Source organism: Salmo trutta, chromosome 32 (genome assembly GCF_901001165.1).
Source record: "Salmo trutta chromosome 32, fSalTru1.1, whole genome shotgun sequence".
Classification (NCBI taxonomy): domain Eukaryota; kingdom Metazoa; phylum Chordata; class Actinopteri; order Salmoniformes; family Salmonidae; genus Salmo; species Salmo trutta.
This window is the reverse complement of record NC_042988.1, coordinates 2,872,635-2,897,278: the sequence shown is the minus strand read 5'-3', so window position 1 is coordinate 2,897,278 and position 24,644 is coordinate 2,872,635. Positions and strand designations below refer to the sequence as shown.

The window sequence follows — 24,644 nt, the reverse complement described above, 5'->3', positions numbered from 1 at the left end:
TGCTGGGAACAATAAAAGGCCACTAAAATGTGCATTTTTGTCACAACACAGAGCTGTTGCCAGAAAATATGTTAATTTCTCTACCATAAGCCGCCTCCAACATCGTTTTAGAGAATTTGGCAGTACGTCCAACCGGCCTCACAACCGCAGACCACTTGAATGGCGTTGTGTGGGGGCGAGCGGTTTGCTGATGTCAATGTTGTGAAGAAAGTGCTCCATGGTGGTGGTGGGGTAGTGGTATGGGCAGGCATAAGCTACGGATAACAAACGCAATTTAATTTTATTGAGACGGGATCCTGAGGCCCATTGTCATGCCATTCATCCGCCGCCATCACCTCATGCTTCAGCGTGATCATCCACGGCCCCATGTCGCAAGGATCTGTACACCATTCCTGGATGCTGAAAATGTCCCAGTTCTTCCATGGCCTGCATACTCACCAGACATGTCACCCATTGAGCATGTTTGTGATGTTCTGGATCGACGTGTACGACAGCGTGTTCCAGTTCCTGCCAATATCCAGCAACTTCGCACATCCATTGAAGAGGAGTTGGACAACATTCCACAGGACACAATCAACAGCCAGATAAACTCTATGCAAAGAAGATGTGTCACGCTGCATGAGGAAAATGGTGGTCACACCAGATACTGACTGGTTTTCTGATCCATGCCCCTACCTTTTTTATTTAAGGTATCTGTGACCAACAGATGCATATCTGTCTGTATTCCCAGTTGTGAAATTCATAGATTAGGGCCTAATTTATTTATTTCAGTTGACTTACATGAACTGTTCCTTACATGAACTGTAACTCAGTAAAATATTTTTAATTGTTGCATGTTGCATTTATATTTTTGTTCATTATATTGTGTGCGCTAAACAAAACAAAAATATATATATATACATTTTCCTTAAAGTATATATATTTTTTAAGTACTAATGTTAGTGTCCGCACGACAACAACAGAAAATACTTAAATACATGTAATATTGTCCTTGAAACATTCAATTCAAATGCTGTAGAATTCCATCCATTCCTTCTGGGGAGTGCCAATGGCTTCAAAGCCTCTCATTGGCCAATACATAGAAAATGCAATCGAGGGTTCATATACATCAATGGGGATGAAATTGTTTGTGAATAGCAAATTAATATTGTTATTTGACATTTTCAGGATGGGAAAAACTATTTCAGTGGAAACTTAAAACGACTAAAACCAAATAGAAAGTATGTAGAAAATATATGTAGACAGTCAGGTCCCCATTGATTTTGTTATCATGTTTCAGCATAAGAACACAGCATTGGTCATGTAGAATTGTCGGAAATTTGCTTAAAAACTGAAAAATTCCCCCCCGTTTCATGACTGCGAAATGCGCGTCCCCGACAGCGGAAGTTGCAGAGAGAGCCCGTCCGGCGGTGGTTTGGTGAACCGGTGAAAAAAATATAATAACCGTGGTGGAGCGGAAAAAATTGCTTTTACGTGGAATAAAACAGCTATATGTATGTATCTCGAGTTCTTCTTCCCCAATATTCAAAGGTATTGATGTTAGTTTTGGATTACGCCGTTTCGATTAGAAAACATTGGTAACAGCTAGCTAGCAAGCTAAATTAGCTAGCTAAGCAACGTTAGCATTTCGTAAGTACCTGATAAACAGGCCAAGATTGTTAGCTAACTGGTTAGCTAATCCTAACAACGCAGTTCAAGGTAGAAAAGAGAATTGAGTATTAAATATGAACACAAATATAGCCATAATACCAACCTTAATGAAAAGACCAGCCAACTAGCTGACTGAGCTAACGTTACCAATTAACCAACGTTATTATGTTAATGTTGAACTCACTTCATGCTAGCTAACTCGCAAACTTCGCAAGTAAAGCTAACTATTAAGCTAGTTAGTTTATTGGGGTTTCCACTATTTGAAGCCCTCGCACTGAACAGAACAGACATATAACAAGGTCTACATGTTACCATGCTCTAAAAAATGTAATCTCTTACTCTTCCATAGATCCCTCTATTGCACCAATCTGCCGCTCTCTCTTTGTGACTAGAGCCGCCTGAACAGCGAGAGTGTGTGTTTTCGGACCAGGGTGACTGTGTGAAGAATACACACTCTGTGTTTGCGAGGCCCTGTAGGTGACTCCTCCAGACCCCAGAGTGAGGATTGTGTGTGAGCCTCTCGCTCCATATGTGTGTGACAATGGGGGACATCAGTGATCTGGACAGACAGATAGAACAACTTAGGCGTTGTGAACTCATCAAGGAAAATGAAGTCAAAGCACTGTGTGCCAAGGCCAGGTAATTAAACACAAAGCCCATATTACTTTACCATTTCTGATACTATCTAAGTCTTCATCACTAAGCCTGTCGTCTGTTTGTGTTACAGGGAGATTCTGGTAGAGGAGAGTAACGTACAGAGGGTGGATTCTCCAGTTACTGTGAGTATTTTCAGAATAGAAGACATCTTGATTACTTCGTAGATCTGCCTAGACTGCCATTATTTGCACTTCCCAATCTGAGCCCTCATGTTACGTGTAATGTTGGATGGCTGAATACATTAAAGGGGAATGGAAACACTAGGCTTTAGAACACCAGTTAACTGTGAAGTCTAGTTCATACTTGGTCTAACGACATGTTTGTAGGCAATAAGAATGTGACCAGTGTCACTGGTCAAAACAACATTTGATTTATACTCAGGTGGAATGTCTGTAGACCGTCACTGCGACTGTCAGTTTCCTTGTCGCACAGATGTGAAAAAAGTTTACTTCTCTGTGACTCGCAGTGTCCGTTGATGTGGTTACCGTACTGTCACAGCAACCAGACCAAATCCTCCTATGATGATGATGCAATTCTAAAATTCTCAGAATGACCTATTTTTATTTTGTCACACTATGGCACTAAGCTATTTTCTGTAAGCTTGCCATTACCTTATAAATAATTATGTTGGTTTACTTTCCTGTAATAATGGATAACAAGTAACTAAAGTGTAGACGTTGTCAGCTATACTTTGGTCATTATTTGAACTGGCTAGACAACGAACCAAAACATTGTTTAGGAAATAGCTTTTAGTTGCCTGGCTTGCTAGGTTGACATTTACTGAATTCATTTTTAAACGGATGGGTTTTATTGGTGTTAAAATAGAGAAAGTATACTTTGGAGCACTGGGGTGCTGATGTCATGCAGAGGCTGTTTTGTCTTTATACTTTTTCATAAGTATAAAGTTTGATGTCGGACGACGATAGAATGTTCATGATGTCGCTAAGACAATTGTCTACAGACATGTCGATAGACAGACTAAACCAGCCTTAATTGTAAATCGCCATATTGGCATTGTTCATCATCGGTAGGAGAGTTTTGAAATTCCTGAATTTACTGAGATCATGCATACCTAAATGAGCCATACTTTTCTGGTGTCAAACCATTATGAAAACATGCTACATATTTTGAAAGGTGAGAAACAGCCCTTTCAAATGATATGACCTAAATCAAATGGTAATCAGTCAAGAAAAAACACCTGTGAAAATGTCATACACTTTTTTTACCAAACAACTGCAATTTACACAACTTCCTAATGAAGGTAAAGAAACACTTAGAGTATATTGAGTCTTTCTTGTTTTGTAAGGATTGATAGCATGAAATCAGAGTAATCAAATCAAAATTAAATTTATTTATATAGCCCTTCGTACATCAGCTGAAATCTCAAAGTGCTGTACAGAAACCCAGCCTAAAACCCCAAACAGCAAGCAATGCATGTGAAAGAAGCACGGTGGCTGGGAAAAACTCCCTAGGAAAAACTCCTGAGAAAGGCCAAAAACCTAGGAAGAAACCTAGAGAGGAACCAGGCTATGAGGGGTGGCCAGTCCTCTTCTGGCTGTGCCGGGTGGATATTATAACAGAACATGGTCAAGATGTTAAAATGTTCGTAAATGACCAGCATGGTCAAATAATAATAATCATAGTAGTTGTCGAGGGTGCAACAAGCACGTCCGGTGAACAGGTCAGGGTTCCGTAGCCGCAGGCAGAACAGTTGAAACTGGAGCAGTAGCATGGCCAGGTGGACTGGGGACAACAAGGAGTCATCATGCCAGGTAGTCCTGAGGCATGGTCCTAGGGCTCAGGTCCTCCGAGAGAAAGAAAGAAAGAGAGAATTAGAGAGAGCATATTTACATTCACACAGGACACCGGATAAGACAAGAGAATACTCCAGATGTAACAGACTGACCCTAGCCCCCCGACACATAAACTACTGCAGCATAAATACTGGAGGCTGAGACAGGAGGGATCAGAAGACACTGTGGCCCCATCCGATGATACCCCCGGACAGGGCCAAACAGGCAGGATATAACCCCACCCACTTTGCCAAAGCACAGCCCCCACACCACTAGAGGGATATCTACAACCACCAACTTACCGTCCGAAGACAAGGCCGAGTATAGCCCACAAAGATCTCCGCCACGGCACAACCCAAGGGGGGGGCGCCAACCCAGACAGGAAGACCACGTCAGTGGCTCAACCTACTCAAGTGACGCACCCCTCCCATGGACGGCATGGAAGAACACCAGTAAGTCAGTGACTCAGCCCCTGTAAAAGGGTTAGAGGCAGAGAATCCCAGTGGGAAGAGGGGAACCGACAAGGCAGAGACAGCAAGGGCGGTTCGTTGCTCCAGCCTTTCCGTTCACCTTCACACTCCTGGGCCAGACTATACTTAATCATAGGACCTACTGAAGAGATAAGTCTTCAGTAAAGACTTAAAGGTTGAGACTGAGTCTGCGTCTCTCACATGGGTAGGCAGACCATTCCATAAAAATGGAGCTCTATAGGAGAAAGCTCTACCTCCAGCCGTTTGCTTAGAAATTCTAGGGACAATTAGGAGGCCTGCGTCTTGTGACCGTAGCGTACGTGTAGGTATGTACGGCAGGACCAAATCGGAAAGATAGGTAGGAGCAAGCTTTGTAATGCTTTGTAGGTTAGCAGTAAAACCTTGAAATCAGCCCTTGCCTTAACAGGAAGCCAGTGTAGGGAGGCTAGCACTGGAGTAATATGATCAAATTTTTTGGTTCTAGTCAGGATTCTAGCAGCCGTATTTAGCACTAACTGAAGTTTGTTTAGTGCTTTATCCGGGTAGCCGGAAAGTAGAGCATTGCAGTAGTCGAGCCTAGAAGTAACAAAAGCATGGATTAATTTTTCTGCGTCATTTTTGGACAGAAAGTTTCTGATTTTTGCAATGTTACGTAGATGGAAAAAAGCTGTCCTTGAAGCAGTCTTGATATGTTCTTCAAAAGAGAGATCAGGGTCCAGAGTAACGCCGAGGTCCTTCACAGTTTTATTTGAGACGACTGTACAACCATCCAGATTAATTGTCAGATTCAACAGAAGATCTCTTTGTTTCTTGGGACCTAGGACAAGCATCTCTGTTTTGTCCGAGTTTAAAAGTAGAACATTTGCAGCCATCCACTTCCTTATGTCTGAAACACAGGCTTCTAGCGAGGGCAATTTTGGGGCTTCACCATGTTTCATTGAAATGTACAGCTGTGTGTCGTCCGCATAGCAGTGAAATTTAACATTATGTTTTCGAATGACATCCCCAAGAGGTAAAATATATAGTGAAAACAATAGTGGTCCTAGAACGGAACCTTGAGGAACACCGAAATTTACAATTGATTAGTAATACCTTTTAACTGTGAATGAGTTACAGCTGTTTAATTATCGGTGAAATTTTTCTAGAATTTTATGTAATGTTCTGCGATCAGACACTTTCTTATTTGGATAGTATAGTAAATGCATATATGCACCAAAACATATTACAAATGGCATTTAGTCTTACATTTGATAAGGAAAGACGCATACATAAGAAAAATACATCTTTCCATAAAGTTAAGGGAGTACATGATCTCATTCCACCCTGAAAACAAAGTGCAAGTTACATCATGCTATCATAACCATAACATTATATACAACATTCATCTTTGGGATATTGTGATCAAAATTTTACTGGAATTACAAAATACAAGAATTAAGCATATAATAACAATTTGCTTTTACAACTTAAAATTCTTCTTACAAATATTCCACTAGGCCTATAGCCTAATACACGAAGAGTCAAAATGGGAACAAATTAAAAATATGCAAGAAAGGGGAAATGACCAGTGACAATCTAAGCTATTGGGTGAAGACTAGGAGTCCCTTCACTAGTACCTAAGTATATATGGTATGTATATCTATGTATCTGTCCTGCGAGGGTGTGATTGTCCCTCAGCACTGTTTGCAGCATGTTGTCCAGTCTCTTCAGCCCCTGCCTGTCGTTGTTACTGTGGGTTCAACTATTGACTGCTTTGTGCACAGGTGACATGTCTATAGTGTCGTCCTCAACACAAAGGTCTGAGAGCTGACAGTGCACCACAGTGTTACATAGAGAGTGAGTGTTTAAAAAATAATTAAAAAATAAACATAGACCTAGTTTATATATAGGCCTAATAGTACATAACAATAATCATTGACAGTTACCTTCTAGTCAAAAAGCTTGGCAGAGGCAGCAGTATCACGTGGTGGCTCAAACTTCCTCCTGCTCGTCCATTTGAATCTCATCCTCATCTTCCCCAAGTAATGATGACCCTTCAGCACATAAAAAATGGAACAATGAATGGAAGGGAGTTGTACAAGTTATCAATCGGCTTGCAAGGTGACAATTACATTTTATTATCCAAAGGTTTTGAGCAAACATGTAACATCATTATCCTTAAATCTATTGATGCACCCGTGAGTCAATCTAACATAATACACAAATTCCCATCAAAATCATTCAGTTTAAGCTCTGCCACAGTGGAAAGTGGCAGAGCTACAGCGCTGTTTGTCAGAACAGGAGACATTCCATCTCTTCTCATGAAAACGTCTGTAGCGTCCAAACGGGTTTGAAAAATGGAAAGATGAGACTCAGGAGCACAGTGATGTTCACTGTTTTGCTCTACGACCACCAGAAGCCACATGGACTCGTCTGAAGTCAGTACCGCCCATATGCCAACTTCTATCTGTAGCGTCCAAACTGTTTGGGCTACAAACTATTATGACCCCACTATGGAAAGGGGAGACTCGTTTTTCTGTAAGCTCGATATGCAGTTTGTGTAGATATATCAGATCAAGCCTGAACTGTGCGATGTAGTAGGGAGTTGTATTTTCCAACAGGCCAATATTCTACATAGTTAAGCACAGAAAACGTGGTAGTTAACGTCTCTGGGAAATGTGGGACGCTAGCGTCCCACCCGCGGGACACACTATTCAACAGCCAGTGAAATAGCAGGGCGGCAAATTCAAAACAACAAAAATCTCATTCAAGTTTCTCAAACATACAACTATTATATCCCATTTTAAAGATACACTTCTCGTTAATCCAACCACATTGTCCGATTTCAAAAAGGCTTTACGGCGAAAGCATAACATTAGATTGTTAGGACAGCGCCGAGACAAGAAAAACCACACAGCCATTTTCCAAGCAAGGAGAGGCATCACAAAAACCAGAAATACAGCTAAAATGAATCACTAACCTTTGACGATCTTCATCAGATGACACTACCAGGACTCAATGTTACACAATACATGTATGTTTTGTTCAATAAAGTTCATATTTATATCCAAAAACCCCATTTTACATTGGCGCGTGATGTTCAGAAAATGTTTTGCCTCCCAAAACTTCCAGTGAATGAGGACATCAATTTACAAAAATACTCATCATAAACATTGAAAGAATTATAGATACACTTCTCCTTAACCTCTCTGGGCTACCTACTCAACAGCCAGTTGAATCCCGTGGCGCGTTATTCAAATACCTTAGAAATGCTATTACTTCAATTTCTCAAACATATGACTATTTTACAGCATTTTAAAGACAAGACTCTCGTTAATCTAACCACACTGTCCGATTTCAAAAAGACTTTACAACGAAAGCAAAACATTAGATTATGTCAGCAGAGTACTCAGCCAGAAATAATCAGACACCCATTTTTCAAGCTAGCATATAATGTCACATAAACCCAAACCACAGCTAAATGCAGCACTAACCTTTGATGATCTTCATCAGATGACAATCTTATGCATGTATTGTATAACATAATGTCCTATCTGTTCAATCAAGTTCATATTTATATCAAAAACCAGTTTTTTACATTAGCATGTGACGTTCAGAACTAGCATACCCCCCCGCAAACTTCCGGCGAATTTACTAACTTACGATAAACGTTCACAAAAAGCATAACAATTATTTTAAGAATTATAGATACAGAACTCCTCTATGCACTCGATATGTCCGATTTTAAAATAGCTTTTTGGTGAAAGCACATTTTGTAATATTCTAAGTAGATAGCCCGGCATCACAGGGCTAGCTATTTAGACACCCAGCAAGTTTAGCCTTCACCAAACTCCGATTTACTATTAGAAAAGTTTGATTACCTTTCCTGTTCTTCGTCAGAATGCACTCCCAGGACTTCTACTTCAATAACAAATGTTGGTTTGGTCCCAAATAATCCATAGTTATGTTCAAACAGCGGCGTTTTGTTAGTGCGTTCAAGACACTTTCCGAATGGTAAATAAGGGTTACGAGCACGGCGCATTTCGTGACAAAAGATTTCTAAATATTCCATTACCGTACTTCGAAGCATGTCAACCGCTGTTTAAAATCAATTTTTATGCCATTTTTCTCGTAAAAAAGCGATAATATTCCGATCGGGAATCTGCAATTAGGTAAACAGACGAAAGAAAATAAAGCACGGGGTCGACTCGGGCACGCGCCTAAGCCCATTGTCCTCTAATCGGCCACTTGTCAAAAGCGATAATGTGTTTCAGCCTGGGGCTGCCTCGATATCGTTCAGCTTTTTCCCGGGCTCTGAGAGCCTATGGGAGCCGTAGGAAAAGTCACGTTACAGCAAAGATCCTCAGTCTTCAATAAACAGAGGCAAGAAGAACAACAACTTGTCAGACAGGCCACTTCCTGGTCAGAATCTTCTCAGGTTTTTGCCTGCCATATGAGTTCTGTTATACTCACAGACACCATTCAAACAGTTTTAGAAACTTTAGGGTGTTTTCTGTTATACTCACAGACACCATTCAAACAGTTTTAGAAACTTTAGGGTGTTTTCTATCCAAAGCCAATAATTATATGCATATTCTAGTTACTGGGCAGGAGTAGTAACCAGATTAAATCGGGTACGTTTTTTATCCGGCCATGTAAATACTGCCCCCTAGCCCTAACAGGTTAAACAATTCCATATGTTAGCTTAGTAGAACCTCCCTTGAAAGGCTTAGACTTCGCGATAACAAAGTTGATGAGCTTAGAGCAAGGATTTCTTTCCAGAGAGACATCGGGGCCTGTAACATACTTTGTTTCACATAAACATGGCTCTCTCGGGATACTCTGTCGGAGCCAGTAAAGCCAGCAGGATTCTCAGTACATCGCACAGACAGGAATAAATATCTCCCCGGGAAACAGAAGGGTGTTTTTCATGATTAACGACTCATGGTGTAATTCTAGAAACATACAGGAACTCAAGCCCTTTTGTTCACCCGACCTAAAATACCTCACAATTAAATGCAGACCATATTATCTCCCAAGAGAATTCTCCTCTGTCATCGCCACGGCCGTTTACATCCCACCTCAAGCCGTTACCTCGACAGCCCTCAAGGAACTTCACTGGACTTTATGCAAAATGGAAACCACATATCCTGAGGCTGCATTTATTGTAGCTGGGTATTTTAACAAAGCAAATCTGTGGACTCGGCTGTCGAAGTTATGTCAACATATCGACTGTACTACTCGCGCTGCTAAGACTCTCGACCATTGCTAATCAAACTTCCGGAATGCTTACAAGGCCCTCCCCTGTCCGCCTTTCGGCAAATCTGACCACAACTCCATCTTGCTCCTCCCGTCCTATAGGCAGAAACTTAAACAGGAAGGACCTGTGCTTCGCACTATTCAACGCTGGTCTGACCAATCGGAATCCACGCTTCAGGATTGTTTTGATCACGTGGACTGGGATATGTTCTGGGCAGCTTGCGAAAATAAACAAGACCCATACACGGATATGGTGACTGAGTTTAGGAGGAAGTGTATAGGAGATGTAGTACCCAGTGTGACTATTAAAACCTACCTAAACCAGAAACCGTGGATAGATGGTAGCATTCGCAGGATGTGAATATGGAAGAATATAAACAGTGTAGTTATTCACTCCGCAAGGAAATCAAACAGGCAAAACGTCAGTATAGAGACAAAGTGGAGCCGCAATTCAACGGCTCAAACACGAGACGTTTATTGACATAGCTCAGCATTCAACACCATAGTACCCTCCAAGCTCATCATTAAACTCAAGGCCCTGGGTCTGAACCCTGCCCTGTGCAACTGGATCCTGGACTTCCTGACAGGCCGCCCCCAGGTGGTGAAGGTAGGAAACATCACCTCTACTCCACTGATCCTCAACTCTGCGGCCCCACAGGAGTGGCTGCTCAGCCCCCTCCTGTACTCCCTGTTCACGCATGACTGCATGGCCAAGCACGCCTCCAACTCAATCATCAAGTTTACAGATGACACAACAGTAGTAGGCTTGATTACCAACAATGACAAGACAGCCTAAGGTGAGGGATGTGGGAGTGTGGTGCCTGGAAAACAACCTCTCACTCAACGTCAACAAAACAAAGATGATCGTGGACTTCAGAGGGTGCACCCTCTGCTATCTACATCGACCGGTCTGCAGTGGAGAACGTGGAAAGCTTCAAGTTCCTTGGCGAACACATCACTGACAAACTGAAATGGACCACCCACACAGACAGTGTAGTGAAGGTGAAACAGAGCCTCAGGAGGCTAAAGAAATTTGGCTTGTCAATTAAAATACTCAAACTTTTACAGATGCACAATTAAAATCATCCTGTCCGGCTGTATCACAGCCTGGTACGGCAACTGCACCACCCACAACCGCAAGGCTCTCCAGAGGGTGGTGCGGTCTTCCGGATGCATTACCGGGGCAAACTACCCGCCCTCCAGGACACCTACAGCACCCGATGTCACAGGAAGGCAAAAAGATCATCAAGGACAATAACCACCCGAGCCACTGCCTATTCACCCCACTACCATCCAGAAGGCGAGGTCAGTACAGGTGCATCAAAGCTGGGACCGAGAGACTGAAAAACAGCTTATATCTCAAGGCAATCAGACTGTTAAACAGCCATCACTAGCCCATTAGAGGCTGCTGCCTATAGGCATAGACTATAAATCACTGGCCACTTTAAGGAATGGAACACTAGTCACTTTAATAAGGTTTACATATCTGGCATTACTCTTCTCATATGTATATATTGTTTTCTATACTATTCTACGGTATCTCATTCACTTAATAATGTTTACATATCTTGTATTACTCATCTCATATGTATATACTGTATTCTATACTATTCTACTGAATCTTAGTCCGTTCCGCTCTGACCTCGCTCATCCATATGTATATAGTCTTAATTCATTCCTACCTAGATTTGTGTGTTTTGGTATATGTTGTGTAATTTTTTAGATATTACTTGTTACATATTACTGTCAGAGCTAGAAGCACAAGCATTTTGCTACACCCGCAATAACATCTGCTAATCACGTGTATGTGACCAATAACATTTGATTTGACTTTTAGAGAAATAATATGATAGTTTATGCCTGTAAGTCGCAAAGTCACAAACCAGTTAGACCAGGATGATTTAGTTGCCATCTGACTACCAGCCTGAGCTTTCAAAAGTCATTAAAGCTAGCCATCATCAGCGAAAGGCTTCGGGCTTAGGGTACATTAATTCTTGGAATCAACAGCCAGCAGGCTTACCATTTTTAGCAATCATAGCATCACAGATAAAAAATACACTTATCTAGATATCTAGCTATGTTTTAGCTATATGGGGGTCATACATTTTACTGGTAAATAGCAATCCTGCAGCAGCCCTCACTTCTGCCTGCCAGCTAGCTAGCTTCATATTAGTTTTGTCACGATACCGGGGGATTCAGTGGCCTAGCGTCCTGTTCGCCCCATTCCCGACACTTGTTCCCGTTTTCTAAACGCTATGCACATGTGCTACACAAAACATGTCACTGATATTCACACATCTACGCAATACAACATATTGAATTTACTTCACACTGTTCACTGTAGAATAAATAAAATTTTCTCATATTTGCAAAGGCCTGCCTGTGATTTGACTGGAGGGATGGGAGGAAGGAATATACATGCATAATGGTCTGCATGTCATTGTGACAGTAAGGGGGAAAACACTGCATGAAACCTTTACTCTTCAATTAAGACACACACTCTCCCTCCCTCACACACGCTCTCTCGCTCATAAACTCTCTCCCAGAAACACATACACACTGCTCCCAACTTTAAAAACGTTAGGCACCAAACAATGTAAGGAGCACCAGAAAGAGATTTTTGATAGTTTAGACTTCCATTAGGCCTATTTTAATCCTACCTTTTGAAGCACATCTCATGAGTAGCAGACCCTTTTCCTTCCTGTGCTAATCAAATTTGCCAAGACTTACTATCAAGTTACCAGGTTGTTAGCTAGCTAGGTGACATGACTGAACGTTGTTCATCAAAACAATAATTAGCGGCCCGGGATTAGTTTAACAGCCCGCCACATGGTTTGTGAAATGATATCAAATGCTTTCGAAATCGCAGAGGAAGAAAAAGGTTGCTCCAGTAATGTGAGTCATATTTTTTTTCACCCTTTTGAGCTAGTGACAAGTCATTTTCTTTGCTGTTAAGCTGCAAGTATGACTGTCGCAAAGCTGTTTTTCCTCTCTGGCACTGCTGCGTGACAGCGAACTTGCAGAGCCTATCAGACTGGCCTGTGCTCTTGGTTATACCAGGAATTAAATTATATAGAATGTAGGCCTATCAACTTTGCTCACTCTGCGCGCTACTCCAATGTAACAACAGAAGACTGATCAGTGTCTGCATCCCCCCTCGCCATCAGGGCTAAATTTTATTTTAAAAACTGAGGAACAGATGTGCAGGAAGAGAGGATGGAGAGAAGCTTGTGAGTGATTGCTGGAAAGGGATGCGGCTGGTGGATTACTGCTGCCACGTGATATGCGCATTAACCGGCGCTAACAAGAGACTAGTTGCTGCTGCAGACATTTTCTTTTACAGAAATTACAGGTGCCAATGGGTTCTTTTTAGATTGGTAGGGCCGAAAATGTTGGTAGTGTTATGGTTGTTCCTTGTATAATGACAAACCGGGGCGTAGGTTTAATTACTTTTAATGAACATATACTTCAGCTAGAAAACGCCTTGTTTAGCCATGCAAGGCATTCTTCAACCACCTGCAATTCAACCACCAGCAATTTTCAATAAGCCTTTCAGGGGCTCTGACAGTCCTTTTTGGTTGTTCTGCTGAAGTGCTTCCTGAAACATTTGGACAGCGTTCGTTGTCAGTCAGGGTGTTCTGAATTAATTGTCCATTGCTAAAGGCATTTGACGCTTCAGCGGTATCCTCCTGATGATCCTCAGTCCTTTGAGTGAATGGCTGAAGCCTTAGATCCAGGTTTCTGTAGTGATGTCTCGGAGTCGTACATGATCTCCAGGTTTCAGTTCAGGTAAGTGTCTTGCACTGTTGTCGTGTCACTGTTTTTGTTTGTCTTTCTGTTTTTCCTTTGCGAGTTTGACTTTGTGAGCACCTCTGGGTGTTAGCAAGTCCTCATGGATGGGTAGGTTGGTTCTGATGCGACGTCCCATCAACATTTGTGCAGGTGAAAGTCCGTTGTGCAGAAACACATACACACAGATTTTTTGGGAAATCCTCCTTTCCATCGTGTGCCTTTTTCATTAGACCTTTGACAATTTTGACTGAACTCTGCTAAGCCGTTGGGGCTGGAGGTGTTGTGTCAGAATCCCCAGTTGTTAGCGAACGATCGGAATTCGGAACTTGAGAACTGCGGGCCATTGTCCAAGTACAGTTCAGATGCAATCCCATGTCTTGCAAAGACTGATTTCAGGTAGGTGATTACAGCTTTGCTGGAGGTAGTTGGCAGTGTTGCTTCTTCAGGGTGGTTTGAGCAGTAGTCGGTAACATCAATGTGACTTTTGCCATTGCAGTCAAAAAGGTCAACTCCAACTTTGTAGTAGGGTCTGTTGGGTACTGGATGAGGCATTAGCGGCTCTGCTTGCTGCTTTGGCCTGTAGGTCAAACACAGTTCACATGAAGCAGTGGTCTGGCTGATTTCCTGGTTCATTTATGGCCAGTACATTACTTCTCGTGCTCGTCATTTGCATTTTTCCTCACCCAAGTGGCCCTCATGTATTTTCTGTAGCATTTCTTTGCGTAGTGTCATGGGAATGACAATCTTGTTGCCTTTGAACACTGTCATCCACAACGGTGAGTTCTGCTCTGCACATCCAGTAATCCTGTATTCTCCTTGCAGTTGTTTTCCTGTGCAGGTCATCCTATCAGTGTTGTTTCTTTCAACTCTATCATTATTTGGTCAGCTGCGGCCTTGCTTTTGGTCTGCTCCATTCTCTCAGAAGACACAGGAAGTGATGCTACGATCATGTCGACGTAGGCCTGAATCTCAGTGCGTCGAAGCTCTCTTTCTTGTCGACTGCTCGAGAAAGTGTCGGCAGCGAACATGAACTTTCCCGGGGTGTAGATCATCTTCACGTCATACTTTTGCAGTCTGATCAACATTCTTTGGATTCTTATTGGACAATCATTCAGTGGCATAGACACGATTGACACCAATGGTTTGTGGTCGGTTTCTACTTCGAAGTCTTGTCCGTAGATGTATTGGTGAAACCTTTCGCACGCGTATGTGTTCACCAGTAGTTCTTTCTCTATTTGTGCATACCTTGTCTCTGCGCCTGTCAAGGCTCTGGGTGCATAAGCGACGGGTTGCCGTGTGTCGTGATGCTGTTGCAGAAGAACTGCTCCCAGGCTAAACTGACGCGTCTGCAGAAATCATTTTGTTTTCTCTGGATCATAGAACCTGAGCACTAGCTCTTCTGTGATTGTCTTCTTTATATTTTTGAAGCAGTTTTTCTGTTCATGGGACCATTCTCATTAATTTTTCTGTTCCAGAAGACATCTGAGTGGAGCGGACTTTGCTGACAGTTGAGGTATGAACTTTGCAAGGTAGGTGATCATGCCCATGAAGCGTCTCACGTCGTCCTTGTTCTTCGGGCGCTCCATGTTGTTGATGGCTGATGTTTTCTTCAGGTCTGGTTTGACTCCATCCTCTGAAAGTACGTCTCCCACGAAGGTAAGTGTTTTCACACCAAACTCGCATTTGTCCTTGTTAAGTTTTAGATTGACTTTCCATGTCAGGTCCAGCACTTGTCTCACTCTCACGTCGTGTTCTTTTTGTGGACCCCCAGACGATGTCATTCATCATGGTCTCCACTCCTGGAATGTGCTTGAAGATCATGTGTATTGTCTTGTGGTAGACCTCTGGCGCTGAGAGAATCCCATATGTTAGACGAAGAAATCTGTACCTGCCCTCAGGTGTGTTGAATGTGCATTGCCTTGAGCTTGCATCGTCTAGCTTCATTTGCCAGAATCCTGATGAGGCATCAAGCCTACTGAACCACTTTGCTCCAGCAAACTGCGACATTAACTCTTCTCTTGTTGGCAGCTTGAAATGCTGTCTCTTGATTGCTTTGTTGAGATCTCTCGGGTCTAGACATATCCTGAGATTGTCGTTCTTTTTCACCACAATAACCAGTGATAACGTCCATCTTTTCCATGCGTCCGAGTTCCTCCTTGAGCTTTTTCCTCAGTGCAAATGGAACTTTTATGCATGCATGCACAACTGGAGTAATTTTGTCATCAGTACATATTTTGTGTTCTCCTGGTAAACATCCAAGAACCTCAAACACGTCCTCATACTCAGCCAATAGCGATTCTTGGTCATTTTCAGTCTGTGATGTCACTACATACACTCTTTTCAACAAATTGAGCTTTTCACATGCATTGATTCCTAGAATAGGCTGTACACTCTTTTCAACGATCAGCAGCTGTGCTTTGAACTGTTTTCCTTTGTGCTGTAAAGTTACTATGCAGCTACCTTTGACAGGTACGTGCTACACAGTATAACCAGTAACCTTAATTTTCACTGGGTGTATTTTGCTCTTCACCTTCAGTGTTTTGGAGTCATCCAGCGACAACAGGTTTACCTGTGCTCCAGTATCAAGCTTGAATGGTATTATAGTTTCATTCACAGTCAATGGCACAATCCATTCCGCTTTTACTGCATTGCCTATTTCCCCAGAATCAACAAAGAATTCTTCAATCTCCTCTTTGACTGTGTGAACCTTTTTCTTTGTAGTCTCAGCTTTGCAGCATTTTGAGAAATTATTATTTTTCCCACAGTTGTTACATGATTTGCCATATGCAGGGCAATTTTTTTTGCTTGTGGTTAAATCCACACTTTCAACATGTAGTGTTTTTGTTTTGTAAGGCGTTGTGTGTGGTGCTCCTCTCTTTTTATTGCATACACTGACGTCTCATCCCTGGACAGCTCTTTAGCTTGTGCTCTGGTGGTTTCAGCTGCTGGACACACATTCACTGCTTTATCCAAAGTTGGATAAAGCAACTTTGGATAAAGCAGCTCACGCAGAAATCTCTCCTTGAGTCCATTATCAAGTACGCCACAGACTATCTTGTCTTTCACTAGTGAGTCTTTCACATTTTCAAATTCACACGTTTTGCTCAGTTTGTTCAGCGCAGCTCAGCCAAATACTGGTCAAAACTGACTCCCTGTTTCTGATCATGAGAGAGAAACTTGTATCTGTCAAACGTGATGTTCTGGCATGGCACAAAGTACTCCTCAAATTTAGCCATTAGCACAGTCAATGTCAAGTTTGCCTTGTCTTGCTGAAAGCTATTGTAAATGTCCAATGCATCCTCTCCAATAACATGCAGAAAATGGAAGCTTTCAATTTGTCATCTCCCCCTGCTCCACTGGCTGCGAGGTAGATATTGAATCTCTGCTTGAAACGTTTACAATTGTCAGCTAGATTGCCTGTTAACTGCGTAGGAGTAGGAGGACTAAGAAATCCATGAAGGAGAACAGGAACCATGTCAATTTCTCTTACTTCATTCAGTATGTTGTTCATCAACAGATTCCAATGCAGCCTCGCTCTCGCTGCTGTCACTCTTGCTGCTGCGGCTCGTTGTCCTCGCTCTTGCAAGCTAGCATCTTCGACTACTCACGTCACTTGACTTGTGGTAGAATGTTAAATTTTTGTCGCGGAAATTTGCAGAGAACTGCTTTCATTTGTCTCGTCATAGCGACTACCAATTTTACACCATGTTATGTTTGTTCCTTGTATAATGACTAACCGGGGCGTAGGTTGAACTACTTTTAATGAACATATACTTAAGCTAGAAAACTCCTTGTTTAGCCATGCGAGGCATTCTTCAGCCACCCCCCCTGCATAGCCTGCTGGGTAACGTAGTCTAAATGTTATTAACACAGGTAGTATCATATGAAACGGTACTATGGTATTCTAAAATGTTGGTATCCATAAGTATCATGACGTTTTGGTACCGTGGTACCGGTATACCATGCACCACTTCATATCTAACGTAATCATTAGCCAGTTTGTGTTAGCTAGGTCTAGCTCATACCTAATGAAAAATGCTCTTCAAAGTGTCAATAGGAGTATTTTAGTTTGTAGTTATCAATGAAAATATTTATATAAAAAAGACAACTTGAGCTCAAAAATTCCCGGTGGCAGCAGTCACTTGCAGTCTCTGTGCCAAAACTCACAATTTGCTCACTCCTACCAATGCAATGACACATCGGCGTTACCATGGCAATTCAAGATAGCACTACCTTTACCTCTAATAAACGTTGTTCAAGATCAAAATGAAAAAAATAGATATTTTTCTATGTTACAAGCACATGTTTAGTATTAGTGGATTAAATACATGTTTGCTCAGCTTTACTTCCTGAATTGTTTCCCTTTAATTCCCTACAATTCTCCTTTTCTATCACAGGTGTGTGGGGATATCCATGGACAGTTTTATGACCTGAAGGAGTTGTTCAGAGTAAGTTCAGTCTCCTTTTGCCTGCATTTCCTCTGTATGTTTTCTGAGTGCTGCTTTGTGCGGTGTCTGTACAGTTCCAAACTCAACATATGCACCATTTTGCTTCATAATTTCATAAACTCCATGTAATTTACATACATGTCATATTCTACTGTGACATTTTTGCTGTGTCATTATTTAACACTTCAATTGCGTGTGTGCAAGGTTGGGGGTGATGTTCCGGAGACAAACTATCTCTTCATGGGTGACTTTGTGGACCGAGGCTTCTACAGTGTGGAGACGTTCCTGCTGCTGCTAGCACTCAAGGTAAATCGAGAGAAGCCAAATCAAAGCTATTCAATTGTTTTACCCCCTCTGTAGTAGTGTTTCTAATGCTATGCAAGGTGGGGGTTAATTAAATGTAAACGTATGTAAATTCAGGAAATGCAATGATTGGACATTTTTGCATACTTCTTCATTGTACTGTGCGACGTGTGCCCTTTGTGTCTAGCCCTACTACTAACCTAAGCTCTCTATGGGTCAAAGTCGGACCTACCACCCCTCTCATTTGCTTTTTAGCCAGTAGGGTCCCTCTGAAGGACCCATTCTAACAAGTAACTTACCCCCTCCTCCTCCCACAGGTGCGGTATCCAGACAGGATCACTCTGATCCGAGGGAACCACGAGTCACGGCAGATCACACAGGTCTACGGCTTCTATGACGAGTGCCTCCGCAAGTACGGCTCGGTCACTGTTTGGAGATACTGCACCGAGATCTTTGATTACCTGTCCCTCTCTGCCATCATCGACGGCAAGGTGCGCTCCCCAGCCTCTTCAGTCATATATTTCTCTGCTTCTCTCTGATTGTTATTTGTGCCATCTTACCAACTCCTATGGTCATGCCAAGGAGGGACGTGGCAATGAACATAGGAGTTGACAATACAGCACAAATAGATCTGGGACCAGGCTAGATTGTTATGGTTAGATGGCTAAATAGCTAGCTCTCACTGAAACAGCATGACTCGCTACAATCTCCCCTCTTTATATCTTTCCTGCTAGCTCTAATTTTCCTTTGTAATTGTTAACTCTGTAATTAATGCAAGTAACGATCGCAATCATCGGTGCAAACATGTTTTAGTGCTGTATGAAGAATAATGTTTTTAAAGAAAACTGTTTCTGGAGCTGGATTGTGTAAGGCCTTAACTAGACTGAACAACAATATAAACACAACATGCAACAATTTTAAAGATTTTACGGAGTTACAGTTCATATAAGAAAGTCAGTCAATTTAAATAAATTCATTAGGCCCTAATCTATGGATTTCACATGACTGGGAATACAGATATGCATCTGTTGCTCACAGATACCTTGAAAAAAATGTGTTGCACTGCAAGAGGCAAAAACATCTCCTTCGCATAGAGTTGATCAGGCTGTTTGTGGCCTGTGAAATGTTGTCCGACTCCTCTTCAATGGCTATGTGAAGTTGCTGGATGTTTGCAGGAACTGGAACACACTGTCATACATGTTGATCCAGAGCATCCCAAACATGCTCAATGGGTGACATCTATGAGTATGCAGGCCATGGAAAAACTAGGATATTTTCAGCTTCCAGGAATTGTGTACAGATTCTTGCGACATGGGGCCGTGCATTATCATGCTGAAACATGAGGTGATGACTGCGGATGAATGGCACAACAATGGGCCTCAGGATCTTGTCACGGCATCTCTGTGCATTCAAATTGCCATCGATTTAAAAATTGTGTTCATTGTCCATAGCTTATGCCTGCCTATACCATAACCCTACCGCCACCATGGGGCACTCTGTTCAAAATGTTGACGTCGGCAAACTGCTCGCCACACGGCGCCATACACGGCGGTTGTGAGGCCTGTTCTATGTATTGCCAAATTCTCTAGATGTTGGAGATGGCTTATGGTAGAGAAATTAACATTCAATTCTCTGGCAACTGCTCTGGTGGACATTCCTGCAGTCAGCATGCCAATTGCACGCTCCCTCAACTTGACATCTGTGAGATTGTGTTGTGTGACAAAACTGCACATTTTAGGGTGGCCTTTTATTGTCCCCGGCACAAGGTGCACCTGTCTAATGATCATGCTGTTTAATCAGCTTCTTAATCCATCCACCTGACAGGTGTGGCATATCATCTTGGCAAAGAAGAAATGCTCACTAAAGTTGTGCACAAAACTTGAAAGAAATAAGCTTTTTGTGCATATGAAAAATGTCAGGGGTCTTTTATTTCAGCTCAGGAAACATGGGACCAACACTTTACATGTTGTGTTTTTGTAAAGTGTAGATTCTTACTCTCTTTGTGTAGATATTCTGTGTGCACGGTGGCCTTTCTCCATCTATTCAAACTCTGGACCAAATCAGAACTATCGACAGGAAGCAGGAAGTGCCTCACGACGGCCCCATGTGTGATCTGCTGTGGTCTGACCCAGAAGGTAAAATACTGGTACTGTCCAGAAACAACCCCCTAAATAACCTTCTGCCCCAAAAATGTGTAGCTATAAGCAAGATGGTGAAGATTCCTCCAAGTCTTTGTCACACATTTTAGCATCTATGCCCCAACGAAAAGGAATGAGACGACTCCAGTAACAACCAGAATGTCTCTCTGCTTCTCTCTCCCAGACACCACAGGGTGGGGTGTGAGCCCAAGGGGGGCGGGCTACCTGTTTGGCAGTGACGTGGTGGCCCAGTTCAACGCAGCCAACGACATCCACATGATCTGCAGGGCCCACCAGCTGGTCATGGAGGGATACAAGTGGCACTTCAATGAGACCGTGCTCACTGTGTGGTCCGCACCCAACTACTGCTACAGGTCTGTGTCCTGTCTCCATCTTTTTCTTGCTCTCTTGTCGTCTTGTTTTCTTCTCCCGTCCTATATATTCTGTATTTGGACTGCTGAGTTTATGGCCAAACTCTGCTGTGTATGCATGTGCTTTGTTAGCTTATAACAATGTTTAGGTCGCAATAGCAACCACCTCTCTTTCCTGCCCCCTTCTCTCTCTCTCTCTCTGTGACAAACAGATGTGGTAATGTGGCGGCCATCTTGGAGCTGGATGAGCACCTGCAGAGGGAGTTCATCATATTTGAAGCCGCTCCGCAGGAAACCAGGGGCATTCCCTCCAAAAAGCCAGTGGCAGACTACTTCCTGTGACCTCTTACCCTGGAGGGAATATGGATGGAGCCTTTGGTCGCGTTCCCCTGCTTAGACGTTGCGTGCATCAACCAATGGTTACGTGCCACGTCGATTGCTATAACTTCATGCGTCGTTTGCTATAACTTGATGTGGTTAGCTGATACTTAAAATACCTATCCAGGGGTTGTAAGATCTGTCATGTCAGCAATGCCTGGGCAGAGGAACGCGCCCTTTATGTTAGGATGGATTCTGGTGTCTTGAATCTCTTCGGTTCTGTTTCAAACTGACCCCTAGGCCAGGGGTAGACAACCCTGTTCCTGGAGTGCTGCAGGTACTGTACAATTGTCTCAAGGCGCCACACTGAGCTACTAAGCTTATTGATCAGTTCAGTGATTGCCTAAATTCAACACACTTGGTCTTCCAGGTCAGTTTAATCAAAAACAGGAAGTGCCTGCCTCCAGGACCAGGGTTGCCAACCCCGCTCTAGACACTTCTTGATTCCCCACCGGAGAGATGAAAGAGCTGTGTCAGTGTGAGCAATATGGCAGAAACTCTACCTAGCCCTCTATCCACCTACCCTGTCAGAGGATGAGGTGGAGCTATTACCATACTGCTGATACTGTCCAGACCTTGGTCGGAAGATCATGAAGTATTTAGTTGTGACCGCTTTGGGTCCGTTTGAAACTGTGCCCATGACTGTTGTTATTTCAGCTCTTTAAAATGGCCATCACGGAGTTCTCCTTTTTCTTCCTCCCCTCCTATTAACTTCTCTTATCCCTTCTTGCCGCCATTGAGTTGTTTGGTATTTGCCATTCCCCCTAATCTTGTAGTATTTTTACATTTGAAAATGGGAACATTGTCCTACAGATGGAGGGATACTTGAAAGGAGATAGTCTTTTAATCTGCAGATATAGGAAATGAACCCCATTTCTGGGTTGAATTTTCCATATGCATAATTTCTTACACATTTTTCTTTTCTTAGATTTTTGTATAACTGTTGTGTAAAGGATGGACTGCAAAAATGATTTTTGCTCCAGTTTGCTATTTCAGTTTACTGTTTGCTTGTGTTTTGTCTCTAACTCAGTTTTCAAAAACATTGTTCTCAATGCTACTCAGCATGCACCTACACTCAAACAAAAATAAAGTAACTGGTTAAATGGGATCACTACACACAACTGTTTATTTCTTTTCTCTCTACCTTGTTGATGCCTATTGATCCACAAATCTCTGTAGGGTTCACTGTTGACTTTTGATATTGTGAAAATAAAATCTTTTTGTATCAATCTCCTTTATCTGCTGGAGGTTTCAAGTTCTGTTTATTTAGCCTGCATGGATTCAATTATATATCCAGACATGATATACTGTTGGGTGTTGTTCCCAACCAAAGTCCTAATAGCAATATTACAGAATGCATGAAATGAGTAAGTGTGGTGACTGTAGATAACATTTTAGTAATTTAGCAGGCACACTTGTCCAGCGTGACTGTTTTTATATATTTCCACATATGTTTATATATTTAAATATTTTGAACTTCACAGAGTAAAACATTCAGAGAGAGCTAATGAGCAGATGGGCTCCTGCATTTTCAGCATGTTTTTACAGAAAGATAGATTAAGAGCTAGATAAAGTGTTGTTTTTCTGCAAGGACATATATAGGATTCTACCCTCCACAACATAACCTTCAATCAAAACTCCAAACCTGCAACCTAATTTTGGACAAAATTACCTGGAAGGATTCCTACTACCAAAGATTATTATTTCCTAGATAGTGAATACGCTGGCAAACCAACGACCAGCAGAAGAAGCACAAGAAACCTGAAAACACCATCTAACCTGGAACTGAGTAATGTTTAGTCAGAAGTTACTTTTAAAGGCAAGAAGAGAAATAAATATAAATTATATATTTCACTTTATAAGGACTGAATACGAAGTTAAGGCTACCAAGCTTGCTAGGACAGATCAGATCAATTAGCACAGGTGTGAAGTGGAGGTGTCAAAGCCCTTGAGCCCAACAATGGCAGGAGAGTTTCACAGCCTCCCCTACCCAAATGCAGAGGCCTTTGAAGCCCCCTCCATCTGTGCAGAGGTCCTTACAATACAGTATCCCCTGGATTTATCTCTAATTTGAACTGATATGCTGCAAGGACGCTTCAATTGTCAATTACCTCAAACTATTTTGTTGCTTTGATCACATCAGAAAATATCCTCCCCGCAAACTCCAAAATATAACAGCCACAGGACAACTTTGTTTGGATGTCGTAAAGGACGATTCGCCAACACTAAAGAGATACAGCTAGCTAACGACCTCCTTTTCCACGTGGAAAAAAACGGTGGACAAAGACTTGCTAGCTAGCTAGCTAGGAATTTCTACAAGGAACCCGAAAAATCTTCCCACAAGTGGGTGTGACACCTACTCCCGTTGCTTGCTGCACTGCTGCTTGGATTCCACCTGGCGATCTGTTCACCGTCTGCCCTAGCCTGTCTCCCCCTGTCTGGTACAGGTACCCCCGCCACACTCCCCCCTCTCCCGAGCTTTCACTCGCCTCCAGCACACGCACTGTTGGGGCCAGTGACTCTTGGCTAGCCCAAAGTTATTATATATTTTATCTTGTGCTTTATGCTATTTGCCTCATGACTCCGGTGTGCTTTGTTGACTATGAACTTGCTTGTTTACCCAACCGTGGGACAGACTGTTTGTTTCCACACTCGGGATGCCGACTTTATATTCATGTTACCTGATGAAATTGCTGTACAATATGATCTTGTTGCCATCTAATCCACATTCAAATGTCATAAATCAACACTACAGAGCGCTCCCTGTCCTCTGCCGTGCCCTGATTGTATTACTGCTGATGATATCTGGAAATGTGCATGTACACCCTGGTGCATCTACTGTTGCTAGCCCCAATTCTGACTTGTGCTCTGGCAATCTTTACCAAGGAACACCTTCAGTGCTTGCTTGTCTCCACAAAGTCTTTCTCCAAACAATTTGATTTGCTGTTTTAAAGCATTCAACTTTCAAATAGCTCTTGACTGTTGCTGGGTATTATCGTCCTCCATCAGCACCGGCCTGTACTCTAAATGCCGTAAGCTCTCTCCTGGACCCTTACACTAAGTCTGAATGTGTCCTGTTAGGTGACCTAAACTGGGACATGCTTAAACCACCTGATCAAGTCCTAAAGCAATGGGGCTCCCTAAATCTTTCTCAGATTACTACCAATCCCACAAGGTATGACTCCAAACACCCAGGAAAGGCTAATCTCGTTGATGTTATCCTCACAAAGAATCCTGATAGGTATCAGTCTGGTGTTTTCTGTAATGTCCTTAGTGATCACAGTTTTACAGCCTGTGTTCGTAATGGCTGCTCAGTGAAACGACCTGTCCTGATTTGTCATGGACGCTTGCCAAAAAACTTTGAACAAGCCTTCCTTCATGATCTGGCCTCTGTAAATTGATGTAG

At 42.5% G+C, this 24,644-nt stretch overlaps 1 protein-coding gene across 2 annotated transcripts; it reads left to right on the top strand.

The window, feature by feature from the left end:
• Positions 1–1,371: 1,371 nt before the first annotated feature.
• LOC115170775 (serine/threonine-protein phosphatase 4 catalytic subunit B) lies at positions 1,372–22,476 on the top strand. Of its 2 annotated transcripts, none has more exons than XM_029727066.1 (9): positions 1,372–1,493; positions 2,000–2,289; positions 2,378–2,429; positions 17,998–18,048; positions 18,253–18,354; positions 18,669–18,842; positions 20,360–20,486; positions 20,674–20,863; positions 21,073–22,476. In XM_029727066.1, exons 2-9 carry the CDS (start codon positions 2,180–2,182, stop codon positions 21,200–21,202), a joined length of 936 nt encoding a protein of 311 aa, XP_029582926.1. In that variant the 5' UTR covers positions 1,372–1,493; positions 2,000–2,179; the 3' UTR covers positions 21,203–22,476. The 2 variants fall into 2 exon arrangements, with proteins under 2 accessions (XP_029582926.1, XP_029582927.1); XM_029727067.1 differs by having other exon boundaries at positions 1,372–1,530.
• Positions 22,477–24,644: the final 2,168 nt, after the last annotated feature.

Excerpts from the sequence above, each read along its gene's own strand:
- LOC115170775 (XM_029727066.1), top strand. The coding sequence starts at position 2,180 with ATGTGTGTGACAATGGGGGACATCAGTGATCTGGACAGACAGATAGAA. Across the intron at positions 2,290-2,377 it reads GCACTGTGTGCCAAGGCCAG|GGAGATTCTGGTAGAGGAGA; the intron begins GTAATTAAACAC and ends TTTGTGTTACAG. Across the intron at positions 18,355-18,668 it reads TGCTGCTGCTAGCACTCAAG|GTGCGGTATCCAGACAGGAT; the intron begins GTAAATCGAGAG and ends CTCCTCCCACAG.